The following is a 23,554-nucleotide window of genomic DNA, read 5'->3' as shown; positions in this document are numbered from 1 at the left end:
CCACAGCGGAATGAACCACCAACTTATCCGGCAAATGTTTTACGCAGCGGATGCCCTTCCAGCTGCAACCCATCACTGGGAAACATCCATACACACTCATTCACACACATACACTACAGACAATTTAGCTTATTCAATTCCCCTATAGCGCATGTCTTTGGACTGTGTGGGAAACCAAAGCACCCGGAGGAAACCCACGCCAACATGGGGAGAACATGCAAACTCCACACAGAAACGCCAACTGACCCAGCCGAGGCTCGAACCAGCGACCTTCTTGTTGTGAGGTGACAGCGCTACCCACTGCGCCACCATGTTGCCTCATGTATTCTTAATAATTAATAAATTAATTAATTATTAATTGATGAATGAATGACTTTATTTATTTATTTATTTTCTGCAAAGAACTTCACATGTGACCCTGTCAAAAAAATAAATAAAATAAATTACAATCATCATCATCATCATCATCCTATTATTATTATTATTATTATTATTATTATTATTATTATTATTATTATTATTGATTGATTGATTGATTGATTGAAATTTATGCTAAAGATTTGACTGACAATACATTAAATATTGTAACATTTTGCATTTGGAGGTGCTCCAAAGTTGCTCCTGTTTGCCCCACAGTCCAAACACATGCAGGACAGGTGAATTGGGTAGGCTAAATTGTCCATAGTGTATGAGTGTGTATGGGTGTTTCCCAGTGATAGGTTGCAGCGTAGTGATACATTGCGTAAAACATATGCTGGATAAGTTGGCGGTTCATTCTGCTGTGGCAACCCCAGATTAATCAAGGGACTAAGCCGAAAAATAAAATGATTGATTGATTGATTGATTGATTGATTGATTGATTGATTGAAATCTAATTTATGCTAAAGATTTGACTGACAATACATTAAAGATTGTAAAATTTTGCATTTGGAGGTGCTCCAAAGTTGCTCCGGTTTCCCCCACAGTCCAAACACATGCAGTGCAGGTGAATTGGGTAGGCTAAATTGCCCATAGTGTATGAGTGTGTATGGGTGTTTCCCAGTGATGGGTTGCAGCTGGAAGGGCATCCGCTGTGTAAAACATATGCTGGATAAGTTGGCGGTTCATTCCGCTGTGGTGAACCCGGATTAATAAAGGGATTAAACTGAAAAGAAAACGAATGAATGCAACACAGGAATAACTTCTATTTGAAAATATGGTAAATCTGACTCAAATTGGATTTGATCAAATAAACCAAACTTTTGTGAGCAGACTAGACTTTCAGAAATATTTTAATTAAATCTGAATTATTCAAGTTTTTGGGGGGGCATTTTGATTCTGATGTGATGACTTGAAGGGGACTTGTGAGGGATAGTTCACCCAAAAAATACATTTACTCACTATTTATTCTTCCTCAAGTGGCTTTTCCCTTTTCTGTAAGAAGATATTGTGCAAAATGTTGGAAATCTCTAACAATTGTCTTCCATAGTTGGTAAAAACAAATAAGTCAATAGTTACAGCTTGCCAACATTTTTTTAAATATCTTATTTTGTGTTCTGGAGAAGAAAGGAACTCAAACAGGTTTGTGACAAGTGAGTGTTGAGAAGATTATATTATCAGTTTTCAGTTTCAGTCCACATGAACCGGAAGCTGCAACCATTTTTATTTCCATTTTGTGATGCAATTCCTAGAGAAACGGAATATTAAATGAGAAAACAGTGGGTGTGGCTTGTTTTTTCTACTGTGAGCTGATTGGACGTAGTAAAGTAGGTGTTTCTTTCAGAAAGATGGGGAAAAGGGTTTGGGGAGAGTTATTACAACCTAACTGACTCCTCCTCCTCACCATTTCTGTTTGTTCTAGTCTGAACTGACAGCTTGGGGGCGTGGTTAAGTATGTTAGCCACGCCCAATACCTCAGACAGACCTAATCTGAGAATTTAACTGAAAACAAACAGGAAGTGCATTTTCAGATTTCAATTACAGATTACTAGAGCAAACTCTTGTTTCTTTCTTAACGATATGCACAGATGAGTAGTTCACCACAAAACAAGCAATGTGAGCGAACAAAATAGTTTTGATTTCATGTGTGCTTTAATATTCATCCTAGCATGCACACTTACCCTGAGTTTTTGTATCTGGACGTCCTGTTTTTCAATCATGGACAGAAAGCTCTTGAAGTGATTGTGATCGAGGAGAATGTAGACAGGAACTCCCCTGATAGAGGCATCTACCACTTCTTTAAAGATGTCTACGTCAGTGAAAACATCCATCGCGATGCCTATGACCTGCACAGATGAAAAAAAAAATGTCAGCATAACATAAATGTCAGCCTGTGAGGACTTCTGCTCATTCACTCAGAGAACAGGCGGTCCCTGATATTCTCTTAAAGGGACAGTTCACCCCAAAAATGATCATTTACTCACTGTTTACTCCAAGTAGGTATCACTGCAGCCCGGAGACTGCAAGTGGGAGGGATTACACCGCAAGTAGGCTGGGTTTAGATGGTGTAGGTGGACATTAATAAACCACATTAGGGTACTGTGAGGTTGGGTTTATGGTTGGGGTAGGTGCAAATATTCATAAAACACAACATTGGACTGTCATGTACAATCTCAGGAATGGAGGTAAGGGAGCTGTCACTGGGGCAGTACCTTTTCAAAAGATACATATTTGTACCCATAGAGTCCACAGTGGTACCTCAAAGGTGGATATTAGTGCCCAAATTTACCTACAAAGTACCTTTTAGGTACCATTAAGGACCCTTAAGGTACGAAATGGACCTTTTGAAAAGGAACTGCCCATTTCATTGTCCTCAGCCCAATCGAACCTACAGCTTTAATAGTATTGTAATGCTAAAAACTGTTATTTAGAATTAAAAACTTCAGAAATAGCAAGTTTAAGTTGTTATCGTTCACATCAATTGATTAAAAACATGAAATTATGAATAAATTCTACAAATAAATATATATAATATAAATAAATTTACAATTGTCCCCGCGTTTCTGTCAGTCCCTTCACATTTGCATTAGATTTAACATAAAATGCGTGCATTACACAATCAAGGCTGACTCAGAAGTGACATCATTTGATGGAGAAGAAGCTAACAGTGATCAAGGATGCGTTCAGTCATTGAATTGTGCTTGTTTTTACATGAGGATGACAAGCATAAGTCAGGCCCTGTAACAAGTGAAAATGTACGTTTCTGGTGGAATGTCCCTCGTGTGTTCAATCCTTTTTCCCTGGGTCATTTCAATGTATTACTCATAACTTCATTTGTTAACTAATTAGATTTGTTTTCTTTTGCATATACAGATTTCTTTGGTTGTTACCAACATCTGGTGAAAATTTCAAGTCAACGGCACCTTTAGAAATAGAAACAGTGTTCAATACTTGTTTTCTCCACTGTAATGTTAATCCAGGATCAACATCTTACTCTACAAAAATCACACCCACTGGAAGTCAATGTGAACAGCTTCCAGTTTTCTTCAAAATACCTTCTTGTGTGTATAACAACTCAAAAACACTCAGAGAAGGGTGATCAAATAATGACAGAAGTTGTAGTTTTGCGTGAACTATCCCTTTAAATTGGCGAAATCCCTGTCAGATGAATAAAGCGGAGGCTGAAGCTATTAAAACACCACCCTTTATTTCTCAGCGTATTCAAACAAACCACATCCAGGACGATTTCAATAACTTGAAAGGTGGGTTTGGTGTATGTGACAGCAGATATGGCTTTTTTTCTCAGGCGCTATGCCCGATATCAAACAGCAGGACATCAGGGAACACCGTTTGCTTTGTATTATTAAAAGATTTAGTGCTGGTGTGCGATTTTCAGGACGATCAGCATTCCTCGATTCAAGCCGCTGCAGGTTTAAGATGTTCTGTTGATGTCTTTGTTTAAGCTGAGTCCCACCACACCCTGTGCAACACCATAACTAATCTGCTTTTTCTCCTCAATTAAAGCAGTAGGGCATCCCACATGTGTATATTAAAAAAGTGTAGTCATATTGTAAATGTTATAGTGTAGGGCAGCACGGTGGCTCAGTGGTTAGAAAGAAGGTCGCTGATTCGAGTCCCGGCTGGGCCAGTTGGTGTTTCTGTCTGGAGTTTGCATGTTCTCCCCATGTTGGCGTGGGTTTCCTCCGGGTGCTCCGGTTTCCCCCACAGTCAAAACGCATGCGCTATAGGGGAATTGGATACATTTAATTGGCCGTAGTGTGTGAGTGTGTGTGTGAACGAGTGTCCATGTTTGTTTCCCAATACTGGGTTGTGGCTGGAAGGGCATCCGCTGCGTAAAACATATGCTGGAATAGTTGGCGGTTCATTCAGCTGTGGCGTCTTTTGAAATATAGACCAAGCCCAAGGAAAGTGAATCAGAATGAAGCAATGTATGAATGACATTGTGTGCCTGATGGGTAATAACTGCAAGTTAGGACTGAAGACACGTATTTTCATGTATTATTTTCGTTTTTCAATTCTACTTGGTCTTGCACACAAACTGCATTTGCAGTGATTGTCTGGTGTTGTGTAAACAGAGATGGAGCACAGATATAAGTATATATATGATATAAGAACAGGCATAATATACTGCCAGCACAGGGGAATAGCCGAAAAACACAAGGGCAAACATTCAATATTCTTGTGCATCTGATTTAATCTTGTGTGTGGATTATGGTTGTATCAGAAAAAGTCAGTGGTGGGAACATGAATCAGCGTCTGTGACGGACAGAGCAGCTTACTGTTCATGATGCATGAAATACTGGAAGAAAGTCCTAAAAACTGAAGGCGGGAGGCGTATCTAGCACTGAAAAAAATTATTCGAAGATGATTGCTTGGATTTACTCAATTTTTTTACGTTGAGTGGTTGTAAACAATTGATTTAAGCTGAATTTAAACAAACAAATTAAGTTGAACATTACTCAGTTTAATTTGTTTGTTTAAATTCAACACAAATAAATTGTTTGCAAAAGTTTTGCATGCAACACTTTTTTCAGTGGGGAAACCCATTGTTTTTAGGGAAACAGTTTAGATGGTATTTTCTTCTTAGTTTTTAGTTCCATTACTTTGAGCTTTCTTCCAACAATGTTTAACCTTGAAAAAAAGAAGTGACTTTAATGATCAATTGTAATAGTGTAAAGCAGGAGTAGGGAACCTATGGCTCGGGAGCACTGAAAAAAATATTCAGAAGAAGATTCCTTGGATTTACTCAATTTTTTTACATTAAGTGGTTGTAAACAATTTATTTGGGCTGAATTGAAACAAACAAATTAAGTTGAAGATTGCTCAATTTAATTTGTTTGTTTAAATTCAACACAAATAAATTGTTTGCAACAGTTTTGCATGCAACATGTGGCTCTTTGACCAAAAATATGTGGCTCTCTAGCTGTCTCTCTTCAATAGTATTTCAGATCTGTTTAAAAATAGAACTGTTACTACACTGAAAAAATGATTCAAAGAAGATTCTTTGGATTTACTCAATTTTTTTTACGTTGAGTGGTTGTAAACAATTTATTTGGGCTGAATTTAAACAAACAAATTAAGTTGAACATTATTAAATTGAATTTGTTTGTTTAAATTTTAAAAAAAATAAATAGTTTGCAACAGTTCTGCATGCAACACTTTTTTCAGTGAAATCAGTTTCCTATTGAAAATACAATTACATCTCCCTTTATATTGTATTTTCTACAAATGAATAAGAACTCGGTTTACAATGAAAGGACGTTTCCACCAATGCGCACATGTGGTGCTGTGGTTTAACTTGAATCGCAACAACAATAAAGGGCAAGTTATATTTCTTACATTTCTATGGTAATTGACGTTTCTATTGTAACCCAACACACGTAAATTCAAACATTCATGAGTGACGATGGCAAAAAGAAAAAATAATCTGTAAATTGTCCTTTCTTTATACATTATGATGCGTCATATTTGTTTATTTTTGAGTCGTGCATGGACATAAATAAAGCTTTTGTTAATAAATAAATAAATAAATAAATAAATAAATAAATAAATAAATAAATAAAGGTTTTGTTATATACACACACCCCATATGGCTCTTTAAAAAATGCATTGGATAAAAAAAATCTGAAATGGCTCTTTGCTGAAAAAATGTTCCTGACCCCTGGTGTAAAGTGAAATATTGTCTGGGTTGATATTTTGTAATAAACTGCCAGCACATTTTCTGTTATTTTACAGCCTTATTTCTCTATATATTAGCTATTTCTTATACATTATATTATTTAAAACTACTAAAATGTCACTAAAATTTACTTTGTTAAACTGTCGAGTTGAATTTTCAACATCAAAAGTCGACAGAGCAGAGATCGACATCCCGTGATGCTTTACTTACCCAGTTTTTGTTTAACCCTAACTGGCTGAAATGATCCATTTTATAAAGTAAAGCCTGAAAATAAAATAATTAGCATTTTCAGCTCATCACTCCTGCACACTCTTGCATTCATCATGCTTTTTAAAGGACAACCTTTCTCTTTTTTCCCTAATAACACATAATAATAAGTTGTTAATAATAAATAGTGTCTCTTTTCGTCCTGCTTCAGTCTTCATAATTTACCTGTTCGTGTGGCACTGAAAAGGCGTCATTACTGCCAGGCACAATCAAAGCTTGAAAAACACACAAGTAAAGCGTGCATCTAGAAGAGTGACTACAATGGGGAAAAAGAAACGACGGTGTCTTGCATTCGAAATACAATGTTATATTTATACTTAAATGACCTATTATTGTATTTTATCAACGTCTACCCCTACCCAAACCCTAAATCCAACCATAACAGTAATGCAAATACAGTAATTATTCAGAGTATTATTCATATTATTTGTTAAATTACCCATTAAATGCAATTTATTAATGCCTACCCACAAACCCAACCATCACAGTAGTGTAAAACCAAGTATTATTCATATTATTTACTAAATTACGCATTGAATTGTAATTTAATAACACAAACCCTTACCCCAACCCTAAACCCAGCCATCATAGTAATGTAAAAACAGTAGTTATACAGGGTATTATTTATATTATTTATTAAATTAACCATTAGTTGTATTTTATCAATGGCTACCCTTAAAACCATTCATCACAGTAGTGGAAAAACTGTAATTATACTGAATATTATTCAGAATATTTATAAATTACTCATTACAATGTATTTTATTAATGTCTAGTCCTAGCCCAACCCTAAACCTAACCATCCAGTAATGTAAAATCCATCCATCACAGTAATGGGAAAACAGTAATTATACAGTTTTATTCATATTATTTATTAAATTACCCCATAATTGTATTTTATTAACGTCTAACCCTAAAACCAACCATTACAGGAATGTAAAAACAGTAATTATACAGAGGATTATTCATACTACAGTATATATTTAATTACCCGTTAAATTGTATTTTATTAACATCTACCCCTACCCCAACCATCACAGTAATGTTAAAACAGTAATTATACCAAGATTTATTCATATTATATATTAAATTACCCATTAAATTGTAATTTATTAATGTTTACCCCTACCCCAACCCCAACACTAATATAAAAACAGTAATTATACAGAGTATTATTGATATTAGTAATTAAATTACATATTAACATCTACCCCTATCCCAACCCTCACAGTAATGTAAACTCATCATTTATACAGACTATTATTTATATTATTTATTAAATTAACCATTAGTTATATTTTATCAATGACTACCCTAAAAACCAACCATCACAATAGTGGAAAAACAGTAATTATACTGAATATTATTCATAATATTTATTAAATTGCCCATTAAATTGTATTTTATTAACGTCTACCCCTAAACCCAACCATCACAGAAAGTATTATTGCTATTATCCTTTAAATTATCTATTAATTTGCAATTTATTAACATCTACCCCAACTCCAAACCCTAAATCTATCCATCACAGTAGTGTAAAAACAGTAATTATAGCGAGTATGATTCATATTATTTACTAAACTATCCATTAAATTGTATTTTATTAACATCTACCCCTACCCCAACCCTAAACCCAACCATCAAGTAATGTAGAAACAGTAATTATACCAAGATTTATTCATATTATTTATTAAATTATCCAATAAATGTAACTTATTAACGTCCCTATAGCCCAACCCAAAGCCCAGCCATCACAGTAATGTAAAAACCGTAATTATACAAAGTATTATTCATATTATATATTAAATTACCCATTAAATTGTATTTTATTGATGTCTACCTCTACCTCAACCCCCACACTAATGTAAAAACAGTAATTATACTGAGTATTACTGATATTATTAATTAGATTACACATAAATTGTATTTTATTAGCGTCTACCCAACCCTCACATGTAAAACTAGTAATTATACCAAGTATTATTCATATTGTTTATTAAAATACCTATTAAATTGTATATTATTAACGTCTACCCCTAAACCCAACCATCACAGAAATATAAACACAGTAATTATACTGAGTAATACTGCTATTATTCATTAAATTACCTATTAAAGTGAAATTTATTAACATCTACCATAACTCTAAACCATAAATCTATCCATCACAGTAGTGTAAAAACAGTAATTATAGCGAGTATGATTCATATTATTTACTAAACTATCCATTAAATTGTATTTTATTAACATCTACCCCTACCCAACCCTAAACCCAACCATCAAGTAATGTAGAAACAGTAATTATACCAAGATTTATTCATATTATTTATTAAATTATCCAATAAATGTAACTTATTAATGTCCCTATAGCCCAACCCAAAGCCCAGCCATCACACTAATGTAAAAACCGTAATTATACAAAGTATTATTCATATTATATATTAAACTACCCATTAAATTGTATTTTATTGATGTCTACCCCCACCCCAACCATCACAGTAATGTAAAAACAGTAATTACAACAAGTTTTATTCATATTATATATTAAATTACCCATTAAATTGTATTTTATTTATGTCTACCTCTACCTCAACCCCCACACTAATGTAAAAACAGTAATTATACTGAGTATTATTGATATTATTAATTAGATTACACATAAATTGTATTTTATTAGCGTCTACCCAACCCTCACATGTAAAACCAGTAATTCTACCAAGTATTATTCATATTGTTTATTAAAATACCTTTTCAATTGTATATTATTAACGTCTACCCTTAAACCCAACCATCACAGAAATATAAAAACAGTAATTATACTGAGTAATACTGCTATTATTCATTAAATTACCTATTAAAGTGCAATTTATTAACATCTATAACTCTAAACCCTAAATCGATCCATCACAGTAGTGTAAAAACAGTAATTATAGCGAGTATGATTCATATTATTTACTAAATTACCCATTAAAATGAATTTTATTAACATCTACCCCTACCCAACCTTAAACCCAACCAACAAGTAATGTAGAAACAGTAATTATACCAAGATTTATTCATATTATTTATTAAATTACTCATTAAATTGTAGTTTATTAACGTTTACCCCTGTTCCAACCCTCACACTAATGTAAAATCACTAATTATAACAAGTTTTATTCATATTTTTTATTAAATTACCCATTTAATGTATTTTATTAACGTCTTCCTCTACCCCAACACTAAACCGACTCATCACAGTAATGTAAAAATATTCATTATTGTTGTGCAGTGTCACAAAAATGCTGCTGTACTGATGTAAGTATCTGCAGCTGTATCCCATTTAGACTTTCCCCTCCTGACTGTATGGATCTCTCAAGTGTTTCAGTGCTCATGCAATCAGAGATTCAGGAACACAAGCTTCATTCCACACACTGAGATTGGTTTGTGTGAGAAGTGCACTACATGTTCGCTTAGGTGCCCTAATGAGACACCAACTCTGCTCTGGACATATCGATCTTCTGAACAGATCCAGATGTTCATGGACAAAATGTCTTGCTTCATTTAATGTCACTCACTATACAGTATACTGCACAGCACACTGAAAAAAATCAATCAATGATCAACCATGTTTTCGACGTCACCTCACATTTCAGTTTCAAATCTTCAAATCAAATCTGACCAATCAAATGCTAGTGTCTGACATGCCCCGCCCCCTTTTTAAGATGCTTCACATTTGATGCTCTTGAGCTCAAACACTTTCACTGGCAGAGCTGTGATAAAACAAAACACCATTGGCTGTTTTAAAGGGGGAGGGGCTACTAAACGCCCCGCCCTCTTTTCATGTTTCACTTGAGATTACGTCAAACATCAAGTAAAATATGCACGTTTCATAAAGCCCCGATGAGTCTGTGATTGAGCAGTAAACCTGTGTAATGTCACAGGAGAATAGGACAAATTCCTGACGTTTTCTCCAGTCTGCCTGCTCGCCCAGCGAATCACTAATAATGACAGACAAGGCTATCGATTGATTTCCTTTAAATCACGCTCTTGAACACAGCTGTAGTCGCAACTTGTTGAACCGGTGCTAAAGATGTGATAAGACCAGGTTCATCACTTTCTGCCTCAGTCTTGTGCAGATTACTCAACTCAATTATGTTTCTAGAGCACTTTCAACTAACCACAATGGCTACCAAAACATAAAACTCATACAAACAAGTAAACAGCCTAACACATGATTAAAACAACCCAGGCATTTCGGTGGATAGCGAAATACGTAACTGGAGGCACGTCTGCTTGCAGTTTTTGTTTTTGCAAATCCACCAGAGGGCGCTGTGTATGCCTTTTGATGATCTCAAATTTCTCTCGCGCGTCCTCTTCTCTTGTCAGTCCACCAGAGGGCGCAATATACACTTCAGCCGACCAGGCCAGCTAGCTGTCGACTGACAGACTGACCCACCCACCTCCTTCTCTAAACCGATCGGTAGTTCGGACTTCAAAAGCAATCTAGAATAAGAAAGGCCGTCACGATTGCGTGATTTCCAGTGTTGGGCAAGCTACTTGAAAAATGTAGTGAGCTAAGCTATTAGCTTCTCTACTTAAAATGTAGCGTTACACTAAAAGCTACCCCCTGGGAAATGTAGCAAGCTAAGCTAAAAGCTACATGGCAAAAGTAGCTCGGCTACATCTAAGGTATTTTTGCAATTTTTATTTTTTAAAAATGATGCTTCTAAAGATGCCTCTAAAAGGATATGACAAACCATCAAGATGACACGACTTGTCTCGAATGTGTTCTCGCCTGTGCTCTAAGACACTAGTAAGTTAGCACATACGAAATAACGCCATCTCCTGACGTGGCAACTTCCATTTTTCTGTTGATATTTGGTGGCAGTTTATCAGGAGTAACAATTTGTTTTCTTGGACTCGTTCGATGGAAACGTTGCTTTATTCGCAAATGTTTTATGCGATATTCCAGTTTTGCGCATATATTTAATTCCCATCTTTGGATGGAAGCATGGCTACTGTCTATCAATATAATAAAGAGATCTCATAGGTTGATGGATACTAATTAGATCTGAAATGTATTCAGACGCCAGGCCATGGAGGGATTTAAAAACATACAATACCTGACAATAGTCTTGTGGTGGATCCCAGCTGTAAGAGCAACAAATAATAACTTGACTTCTAGTTGATCATTTGGCAGAAGGTGGATTTTTCTGCTGAATCATCTGTTGATCTGCATCCCAATCATCACTAATACTGCAGAAGACCGACTGGAACTCACATGGACTCAAGATTCTCATAGAAATCAGTCAAGTTTGGTGAAGGAAAAATCATGATTTGGGGTTTACATTCAGTATGGGGGCGTGCGAGAGATCTGCAGAGTGGATGATCAACATCAACAGCCTGAGGTATCAAGACATTTGTGCAGCCCATTACATTACAAACCACAGGAGAGGGTGAATTCTCCAGCAGGATAGCGCTCCTTCTCATACTTCAGCCTCCATATCAAAGCTCCTGAAAGCAAAGAAGGTGCTCCAGGATTGGCCAGCCCAGTCACCAGACATGAATATTATTGAGCACGTCTGGGGTAAGATGAAGGAGGAGGCATTGAAGATGAACACGAAGTATCTTGATGAACTCTGGGAGTCCTGCAAGAACGTTTTCTTTGCCATTCCAGATGACTTCATTAATCAGTGATTTGAGTCATTGTAGAGATGTATGGATGCAGTCCTCCAAGCTCATGATGGAGTCAGACACAATATTCATTCTGTTTCCACTGCAGCATGACCACATATTCTATACGTCTAAGCAAAGTCTGATCTTACTGCCCTAATTGAATATCTAAAAATCAAGGCATGATAAATAAATAAAGAGTACTAAATGCCAATACCAACTAGGAGGCAAGTTATTATTTGTTGCTCCTAAAACTTGGATATTTCTAAAATGGATTGGTAACCAGTGTAAGGAAACCAGCACAGGTGTAATATGCTCTCCTTCATTTGTTCCCGTTAAAAGATTACAGCAGTCTCTCCCCAGCAACAGCGGCTGCCATACGGTTCTGAACAAACACCGAGCAAACAATGAAAGGTTGTTGAGCAATACCGTACGCAGGTGATGTGACAGGAGTGCCAGAAAACATCTAGGTGTGCCCACGACAAGCCGGCTTTACTGCAGGAAAAACATTCTGTCTTGTGAAGAGAAGGGCCTGCTGCCGGGGTGTGGAGCAAATCCTCATTAGTTACAAGTGAGAAAGCAAAGCCTGCTGTCTGAGCACTGCAGTCGTCTTTGTGTTTTGATTATGAGGGATGATTAATAATAATAACAAAAAGAAGGAACATTTGCAGATGCATGTGTGCGACTGGGAACGAAATCGTGACGTTCCATTGGTGCAGAGTTGATCTAGCTTTATGGATGTGATAAGGCGTGGATAAACAGGAGCCGATAATATCGTTTGAATAAGGATTGTATGATGGAAGACACTACTGAAGACATTATTGTTTCTGCTTTTTCAGACTCCTCATTTTAAATAAACTAAAGCAACACAATTCTTGTGGGGGTAATCCTTTTATGTTCATTCAACAGGGGTCACCACAGCGTAATGGACCGACAACTTATCCAGCATATGTTTTACACAGCGGATGCCCTTCCAGCTTCAACCCAGTACTTAGGAACACCCATACACACTCACATTCACAAACACACACTCATACACTACAGCTAATTTAGTTTATTCAATTCCCCTGTAACGCATGTGATTGGGTCAGTCGGTGCTTTTAAAACACTATTGGTTGGGTTTAGGAAGTGGGTGATTGGGTCAGTCGGTGCTATTGAAAACACTATTGGTTAGGTTTAGGGAAGTGGGTGATTGGGTCAGTCGGTGCTTTTGAAAACACTATCGGTTGGGTTTAGGGAAGTGAGTGATTGGGTCAGTCGGTGCTATTGAAAACACTATCGGTTGGGTTTAGGGAAGTGGGTGATTGGGTCAGTCGGTGCTATTGAAAACTATCGGTTGGGTTTAGGGAAGTGGGTGATTGGGTCAGTCGGTGCTATTGAAAACACTATCGGTTGGGTTTAGGAAAGTGAGTGATTGGGTCAGTCGGTGCTTTTGAAAACACTATCGGTTGGGTTTAGGGAAGTGGGTGATTGGGTCAGTCGGTGCTTTTGAAAACACTATCGGTTGGGTTTAGGAAGTGGGTGATTGGGTCAGTTGGTGCTATTGAAAGCACTATCGGTTGGGTTTAGGGAAGGGGGTGATTGGGTCAGTCGGTGCTATTGAAAACACTATCGGTTGGGTTTAGGGAAGTGGGTGATTGGGTCAGTCGGTGCTATTGAAAGCACTATCGGTTGGGTTTAGGGAAGTGGGTGAATGGGTCAGTCGGTGCTATTGAAAACACTGTCGGTTGGGTTTAGGGAAGTGGGTGATTGGGTCAGTCGGTGCTTTTGAAAACACTATCGATTGGGTTTAGGGAAGTGGGTGATTGGGTCAGTCAGTGCTTTTGAAAACACTATCGGTTGGGTTTAGGGAAGTGGGTGATTGGATCAGTCGGTCATTTGACAGCGGCCTCTGGTGGATTTATGCGAGAACAGCAGGCGTGAACAGCAGAAATTTGAGATCTGAAAAAGCGGACACAGCGGCCTCTAGTGAATTCGTGACAAAAACTGCAAAAGAAATACATCCTGGGACGTATTTCGCATAAATAACGAGCCATGGTTGAACTAGTTCTCAAAAGGTGAAATTGTTCAGCGTAGTGATGTGAAACTGTCTATTTTAGTTTGTGTGCTTATCTGAAAATAACTGCACACTCTAGAATGTTCATCATCCAATCAGAATCGAGCATTCAATAGCCCTCCATAGTATAAGGGTGAAACTTTTGACACATTATAACCTTAAAGGTCTCGTTAAGTGCTTTGAAATGTGCATTTTTATTCAATGTTTCATATTCGAACATGAAGAGAGGGAGGGACATAGTGTAGCTCCTCCCCTTTCATAAAACAGCCAATAGCATTTTGTTTTATCACTGCTCTGCCAGAGTGGCTCAATGAGTGCATCAAATGTGTATTGAAGGGGGCGGGGCATGTCAGACACTAGACAGCATTTGATTGGTCGGAAGATTTGATGAGTAACTGAAGTATGAGGTGACGTGAATAAAACCGTCGATCCATTTAGGCGGAAGTGACAAACTACAAGCTTTACATGTTCATATCAATTGCAAATCTCCTAAATGCGAATTGCGTCACTGTTCAAGAGCACACCAGATTTCAGACATGCTAAAAACTAACAATACTAATACCAACATCTAAAAAAATTCGTTTTAAATTAATGAGACTTTTAACATTATTATGCTATAATATTAACACTACATATATTTAACTCTGAGAAGTAAAAAACAAACAAAAAAAAACATCTATATAAAAAATTGTAACACCACGCCAGCAGAGGGAGCCCTCGCCCGACTACTGACTCAGCTCCGCTCCCTCTGCAGTCACTTCCTGTTTGTGTTGTGTTTCAGTGAGAGCTAAGGCCATGCTTCTTTGCGAAGTATTGCCAGTCTACCTGCACTACCAAGCGTTATTCCAATGACTGCCTGCCTGTGTATGACCCTGCCTGCCTTGATCTAGTATGTTATCTGTCTTTGCCCTCTTGCTCTGTTTTGGACTGTTTGTTGTTATACTGAACCTCTGCCTGCACTCTCACTACGTCGTCTGGATTTGCCCCTGTGTTGGTTGACTGGATTGGACTGCTTATGTGTTGCTGACCTTCCGCCTGTTTACTCACTGATGTCTCTGCCTACACCCTTTAATAAAACTTCTGCATATGGATTCTAATACTGCCTCAGACCCCACTTTAAAAAATATATGAGCACACATTTGTTTTTTAATGCTAACACTTCTATTCTGTCATTTAAAACACTGAATGAGGCAATAATCCACAAATGTAACTTATATAAAGTCTATAAATAAGCTATATAAGTGCATAAATTGTGAAGTAACACTGTCCAGCTTGGTCACCAGCACGAGATTGTGTCTGTCTGGACTCCTCTGAGCCCATTGAGCTTGAACAGACCCCCTAAAGCGAGCGGTGCTTTGATGGGAAAAAATGCACAGTTACTTCTGGCTTTTGATTATCCATGTCTGGTGAACTGTCATTTATACTCGCTGCCTTTAAGATCTGCCTGGGGTCGGCATGAGAGATGTTCACCGCCTGATCCAGACACGCGCTGGAGGAGAAACGCTGCACCACATGACATCCTCTTTAACACTTGCAGACATGCGTTTTTGTAGGGTGCACTCAAAAATATGATGTTTGCTGTTAAACTGAGCTGAAACAACACAATTCTTGAGTTTTTTAGGGGGGACAACTTAATTGGTTTATGTTCAATCCACTTAAATGTGTAAAAACTAATCAACTTATCAATCCAAATCAACTTAATTCCCAAATGTTTTGCAGTGTGTTTTCACAACACGTCATCGAGTCGATAATATATCACTACAGGCATAATTAATAGCCCTTCCACATACGTAAATCTTGGTAGATATCCGGCATGTCCATCATTAACACATGTTCAGGTTTGAGATATCTAGTGTATATATCTATGGTTTCCCTGCTGAAAAATCCAGCTTAAACCAGCCTAGGCTGGTTGGCTGATTTTAGCTGGTCGACCAGCCTGGTTTTAGAGGGGTTTTGGCCATTTCCAGGCTGGTTTCCAGCCATTTCCAGCCTGGTCTTAGCTGCTCAGGCTGGAAAATGAACAGCTAAATCCAGCTAAAACCAGCTTGACCAGCCTAGTTTAAGCTGGACATAGTTGGTTTTGGCTGGGCTCCCAGCCTGGCTAGGTGGTCTTAGCTGGTTTTAGCTGGTCATTTTCCAGCCTGACCAGCTAAGACCAGGCTGGAAATGACTGGAAACCAGCCTGGAAATGGCCAAAACCCCTCTAAAACCTCTCGTCAACCAGCTAAAACCAGCCTAGGCTGGTTTAAGCTGTGTTTTTCAGTAGGGTTACAATAGCTTGTTGCGTAGTGTGCTGCAGCTAACACTCCAAAGCATGTGTATTTGTTTTTATGTGTAGAAAGTGCAATATTGCAATGAAGAATAATTTTTAAGTGTATAATTTAATTTCATTCATTAATTCATTTTCCTTCGGCTTAGTCTCTTTATTAATCAGGGGTCACCACAGTGGAATGAACTGCCAATTTAGTTTATTCAAGTCACTTATAGCGCAAGTCTTTGGACTGTGGGGGAGCACCCGGAGATAACCCACGCCTACACAGGGAGAACATGCAAACTCCACACAGAAATGCCAACTGACCAAGCTGGGACTCGAAACAGTGACCTTCTTGCTGTGAGGCAACAGTGCTAACCACTGAGCCACCGTGTTGCCCCTAGTTTAATTTTAATTTATTTTAATAGTTTTATTGTGTATATGTAAACCTTTTTTATGTTAAAATCTTGTTATAATAATAATAATAATAATAATGATTACAAATAATAATAAAATACCAGGGCGATGCAGTGGCACAGAAGGTAGTGCTGTCGCCTCACAGCAAGAAGGTCGCTGGTTCGAGCCTTGGCTGGGTCAGTTGGCGTTTCTGTGTGGAGTTTGCATGTTCTCCCTGCGTTCGCGTGGGTTTCCTCCAGGTGCTCCGGTTTCAGTCCAAACACATGCGGTACAGGTGAATTGGGTAAGCTAAATTGTTCATAGTGTATAAGTGAGTGTGTATGGATGTTTCCCAGAGATGGGTTGCAGCTGGATGGGCATCCGCTGCATAAAACATGTGCTGGATAAGTTGGCGGTTCATTCTGCTGTGGCGAACCCAGATTAATAAAGGGACTAAGCCGAAAAGAAAATGAATGAATGAACAAAATACCATGCATTATGTATGATTCGTCTTATTTTGGTAAAAAATAATTAGCATTTTACATATTCTACATGGTGGTTATAAAGTTCAACTGTACACACACACACACACACACACACACACACACACACACAATGAATGACAATATATGACTATAGCCTTTTAGTTGTTGGTTTTAGGTAAGCGCTAACATGGAATATATTCAAATGCATCCAGATAAAGGGTGTTGTTTGTCAGAAGTTCTTGCCTCAGGACTGAGGGCAGAGCAGCTCTTCGCTGGAATTTGCAAAATCAACACTGACTTGTGGCTTCTACAGAAGCATATTTGATCATTTATGCAATGTAGCACGGTAGGCCTGTTTTGAAATGCTAAACATTATTGCTTAAAGGAGACCTGTTATGCCCCTTTTTACAAGATGTAAAACATGTCTCTGATGTCCCCAGGGTGTGTGCGTGTGTGTGTGTGTGTGTCAAAATACCACACAAATAATGTTTCATAACTTGAATCTGACCCTTTTAGGCTTTGATTCTCATTGTGCCATTTTGATGGCTGTCGCGTTAAATGCAAATGTGATCGTGCTCTTTTCAAAAGAGGGCGGAGCTATAAATGCCTGTGAGTCAGCATAATGGCTGATATCTGTGTGAAAATGTGTTTCATCAAAAACTCCACATTTATAATCCTCTGAGTCTATGCTGGCATTATCTGCAGCGGCTGCTTCTCACTCAGGGCTGTTTATACTAATGAGGGAGAGATGGTCACTAGTGGGCGGGGCTTTCCCCCTCTGATGACACGTACAAAGGAGGAATGTCAATCAAAGTGTTTCAGTTTTTATCAAGTCTGATTATAAAAAATACAGTTAATGAATGTTTACCATTAGACGCTGGCTATATTCACACACTGTTGACACACAACTGTGTTTAAACCCCTTATAAAAGTGACTTTTGCATAATACGTCCACTTTAAATAACAAATAAATCATTCAAACATGCTAAATCTGCATGCGTTTTAGGATTTGTGCTTTTAGTTATCACACACTCCGGAGGGAACCGATTTTTCTTGCATGACCTTGTCAACATCTGTGTGATCTGGAAGGTTTTCGACTTACAGATTACAACTGAAAGCATCTCCCTGGAGCAATCTCAGGTTAAGAGCTTTCCACAAGGGCATGATGATGATGATGATGAAAGGTCGTGGCTTTGAACCCACAACCTTTCAATAACAGACAACCACTGATGCATTTCCCTCAGTGAGTAACTCACTGATCAACCACCACAGCACAATACATCATTGAAGAAATGAACAAAGTAGTCACTACTGCTAATTTTTTTGCATCCAAACATTTTCCAGCACATTTCCATTCACTGTTCCTTACTGGTGGAATGATCTGTTTCATTCCCAGACTGTTTACTAACTAGTATCATTCAAATGTCAATTATTATTAGTATCACTCCACCTTCAATAGTCTAGCACTTACTTCTCTGAGCACTATAACAGTTGCTCTGTATAATCAGCACTTGTTGTTGTGTGCATTGCCTCTTCTTGTTGAACTGCTGAATGCCTCCTCAATTGTACTGTAAGTCGATTTGGACAAAAGCAAAATGACTAAATGCAAATCAGGAAAACAGGTTTTTAATAGCAGGAGTGTCTTTAATCTCAGTACATGGTATGTACTGTATATGCTTGGGCTGAAGCTGTCAATCTTCATTATTTATTTTAAAAGTAGTTGTGCTTAACAGCTGAAAAAAAGAGCATCGCTAATGATGGCGTACAGAAAACTCCACCAATCAGAATAAATCAGTTCAGTTAGATTAAAATGCGCATATATAAGCTACACAAAATTGGGCACATTATGAACAAAACATTTGGGAATATGTATATGTTTTAAAACCAATGGTTGGGTTTTGGTCTGACCAATCAGAAATATGTTTTAAAAAGTAGCCTTAAAATATATTGTTTTATACATTAAAGGGTCAAACTCGCCTTTTTCAGTTCAAGTCTACCTCAGAATTGTTTCCAAAAAAGCTCCATGATGGGCGTGGAGCGTTGCGAGCAGAGGGAGGAGTAGGCGTGGCCGGCAGAGCAGGGGAGAAAGAGGAAGGACAACAACTGTCACAGGGCTTACCGGCTCAAGACGATACGCAATACTGTTACATATACAAAAGGCTTATTGTAATATCATATAATTTATATGCATAACTACAATTTAAATAGCATTCTACCATTATATACAGTAGCTGTGCAAGTTTAACTGGCGCTCTAGGTGTTGTGGATGAAAGTGAAGAGCGGAGGTGCGTATTGTCGTGGATGAAAGTGTAGAGCAGGGAGGTGTGTGACAAACTTAAAGAGTGTTTATTTTCATGCCGCTCCTAGCAAGATGCTGGTGTTCGTGACCCCATATCGTGGACAACAGTTAAGATGGGGGGGGGGGGGTGTCTCCATGCTGCACCTAGCAAGATGCTACTGTTCGTGACCCCATATCGTGGACAACAGTTAAGATGGGGGAGGGGTGTCTCCATGCTGCACCTAGCAAGATGCTACTGTTCGTGACCCCATATCGTAAACAAAAGTTAGAGGAGGGGGGGTCTCCATGCTGCACCTAGCAAGATGCCGCCCTGGGCGATGGAAACATTGCCCATGCCTAAATCTGCCACTGATTATATATCGTTATATCAATATAAAGATAATCATGTTTAAACAATATAAATGAGGAGGACTTCTCTCCTCCTGAGTCCCCAAGTCTGAATGCAAACAGTCAAAGTGGATAGCAGTGGTCTACAGCAGCTCTCTTTCCCTATCTATTAATCTGGAGGATTTTAAACTTGTGCAAACACAGCAGCACGGAAATGTGTCTGAATGGTAACAAACTCAACTGATAGTCCTCTGAAGTTCGCCATTCTCCAATACTCATACAGCTCTCCCGACAAAAGTTCTTGCTGCGAACCAACAGCTGTATCAGCCCTCACAGCATCACAGGGAAAAACATGCAACAAACCCAGAGGATCATGAAAACAAACACATACAACCCTTCACAACCACCTGAATTCTGCATGCCTTGTGCTGTCTCACAGCTTGGCAGGTCTGTATTCTGTCCATATGGGTCTGTCATCTGAAAGCATGTGCAGTGCTGAATAATTAAGAAACTGCGTCCTCTTATAGGATAAGAAAACTCCGCTATCAATAATAATGAGAAACCGACATGTCATACCTCCACTAGCAGAATTGCGCCACGTCACTGATTTTGAATTCCTAAAAAAATTATCTTAAACCCGGAAGATGAAGTTAGCTGAAAAAAGCTCAAAATAATCCAGGTTTATCCACAATTAAAGCTGACATGGCCTAACATTGTCTTAACTGATGCTCAACACGCACATATCTGTTAAAACCTGAAAAAAATAGTACTCCAGGGCTTCTTAAACCTTTAACAACATATTCAGATGAATATGTTTCTATGTTCTGTGTAGGGGCTGTGAATGAATGAATGTTTACATCATTTGAGGTGGAGAATACAGCCTTATGCTAAAAAATTGCTGGGTTGTTACATAATGTTGGGTCAAACTTGGACAAACCCAACCGTTGGCTTAAAAAGTGTCATTTTAAATTAAATGTAATTTTTGTGTATGTATATTAATATTAAATTTACGTTTGGATTAAAATAGTATTAATAAAACCTCTCTTAAAAAACAAAAAAAGGTTCTAAGCCCTCAAATATTTTAATAAAATCCTAATTATTTTCATGGGGATTAAAATATTCATAATAAAAACAAACAAACAAACAAACAAAAATCGAATAAAATGACAGATGAAATAGAACACAATGAAAAAAACGCTGGGCTGTTGTAACCCAGCGTTGGGTCAAATATAGACAAATACAGCCAGTTTAGTTTATTTAATTCCCCTATAGCGCATGTGTTTGGACTGGGGGAAACCGGAGGAAACCCACACCAACATGGGGAGAACATGCAAACCCCACATAGAAACACCAACTGACCCAGCCGGGACTCAAACCAGCGACCTTCTTGCTGTGAGGCGACAGTGCTAACCACTAAGCCACCGTGCCACCTTGAAGCAGTTTCACTTTACAAGAACTTCTATGTTAAGCTACTTTGACATACTCTACATTGTAAAATTGTTGTTCTACATTGTTAAATCAACATTACCTGCCTGGCGTCTTGTATTTGTTTCCGGATCACTTCTTTGATAGTCGGGCTGTTCTGCCTCGGTGGGTGAAATAGCAGGTCAATGCTGGTCTCTATTTTTCTGAGCGGACCATCCGGCCAGCCTAAATCCAAGTTTGGTGGTTCGGTGTCAGAATGAGTGGGCCAATATGTCCCCGTGGATGTGGTATCGTCTCGCGGACAGTCCACCTCCTCAGAGTGGTTTCCGGTTGGCGGCTGCACAGCGTTTTCTGATATATGCTGGATCTCCTCCCGAGAGAGAAAATCACATATGCCTTCTTCTTTGATGAAACTCTGATAAGACGCTTCTCCATCTTTGACCAGGCAGTCTATGGCTAACCGATACGCTTCCTTGTAATGCGGCTGTATGTAATCTTCAGGCTTGAACTCTCCCTTTGAGGAGGATAGCAGAGAAAAGTCGGATTCCATCACCGTGACCATCTGGAGTCCTCAAAACACCACACAGCCTTAGGAAAGACCTAGGAAACAACAAAACATGTCGTAATTAACCCTTGTGTTGGGGTGCAGGGGAATCTGGGGGGATTTTGACTCTTAACTCTTGTGTACTGTTCAAATTGGCTACCCCTTTGTTATGTTCAGGATGAAAACACCCACCGAAATAAACTGCTGTAAAAATGCATCAGATAAATACTTTTTCCCAAATTGAGGTTAATCAACCTCAGTCATGATCAAAACTACTGAATTGTTTATAAAATTGTAGGATTTTAACTCTTTAATTGGCAAGTTCACAAATGATGTCACTGATTTGGTGAAAAAACACACAAAATGACGTATTTTTAATATAAAATATAACTGTGGACTGGATTTTTTTAACCTTTTAACACAGTCTTGGACATGTGAACGATTAGTAACAACGTTGGCTTTGATGCATTGTTAGATTTTCAGTTTTTCTCCCTAATTTACTGTTGGTGGCTGTTTTGACCCCATTGACTTCCATTATAGCCACATATGATGGTGCATAAACACACAGTCTTTGTTTTTATTTACTCCGTGTAGTTCTAAGAGCTGAGATGCATATTTTGATTTTCTCAGACACATCAAAGTGCGCAAAGGTCACTCTCACACACTCACAGACACACATACATACTTTCATTTGCTGTTATACTCCGTATTAAATCCAGAAAATTTTTTTGCACAGGCCTAACGGGTTAATAGTGCCAACTTTGATCTCTTCCCAACAGGGAAAACCAGCAACAATTAAAAATGCATGATTATATGATGTCATGGCTTTGCAATCAAAAATTGTGGTTATAATGGAAGTCAGTAGGGCGAAAACAGCCCCCAACAGTAAATTAGGGATTTAAAAAAATGAAAATTAATCAAAAACAATGTAAGTCAATGTTGTTTCATATGTCCTAGACTGTGATAAAAGGGAAAAAAATCCAGTCCACAATTACTTTTTAACTTTTTATATTAAAAATACATCATTTTATGTGCTTTTTTCACCAAATCAGTGACATCATTTGTAAACTTGGCAATTAAAGAGTTAAAATCCTGTAATTTTCTAAACAATTCAGTAGTTTTGATCAGGACTGAGGTTGATGAACAGATTTATGCAAAATAAATAGTAAAAATATTTATCTGATGCATTTTTAAAGCAGTTTAATTCAGTGGGTGACTTCATCCTGAACATAACAGAAGGGTAGTCAATTTGCCCAGAGTGTATTGTTGAAGCATTTTCCCAAAATATGTGTCAAAATAAGATTTGTCACCAAAAATCATCCTGCTAGCTGAAAGTTATGGTCAAATTAAGACACAAAATCACCCCAGAGAGGATGAAAACATCCCCAACAGCACTTAAGGGTTAATTTGGCCACAACTTTCTCTGCGTTTCAGCAGATGTAATGATTTTTGATGACAACTCTTATTTTGACACAGGAAAATGCTTTGAAAATGTTCAAAAATTTTACAATACGCTCTGTACTTGTAACACGGGGAGTGACAGAGACAACTGAATTCGGATCCACATGCAGGTTTATTGGGTAGTCAGGCAAGCAATGGTCAACACAGGTGCAAACAGATGTATAAAGGCAGTCCAGAATCGTAGTCAAAAGTATCAGGCGAGAAGTCGAAAGGCAGACAGGGACAAAAAGACAAACTAGGCTAAGGTCAAAACACGGGAAACCAAGACAA

General features: G+C 38.0%; 1 protein-coding gene across 2 annotated transcripts in view; it reads right to left on the bottom strand.

Annotated features, from left to right (window-relative positions):
- Positions 1-23,554, bottom strand: part of fam83b (family with sequence similarity 83 member B) — a 39,266-nt gene that overhangs the window by 9,692 nt on the left and 6,020 nt on the right. For both annotated transcript variants that reach the window (XM_056471389.1, XM_056471390.1), the window contains exons 2-3: positions 21,383-21,879; positions 2,100-2,264 (exon numbers count right to left, since the gene is read on the bottom strand). In XM_056471389.1, coding sequence (XP_056327364.1) covers positions 2,100-2,264; positions 21,383-21,841 — 624 coding nt within the window. In that variant the 5' untranslated portion in view covers positions 21,842-21,879. The remainder of the gene's footprint in view (positions 1-2,099; positions 2,265-21,382; positions 21,880-23,554) is intronic.

This window comes from Danio aesculapii, chromosome 13 (assembly GCF_903798145.1).
Source record: "Danio aesculapii chromosome 13, fDanAes4.1, whole genome shotgun sequence".
NCBI classification, from domain to species: Eukaryota; Metazoa; Chordata; class Actinopteri; order Cypriniformes; family Danionidae; genus Danio; species Danio aesculapii.
Note: the sequence above shows the minus strand (reverse complement) of the source record. Positions and strands in the feature narration are given on the sequence as shown.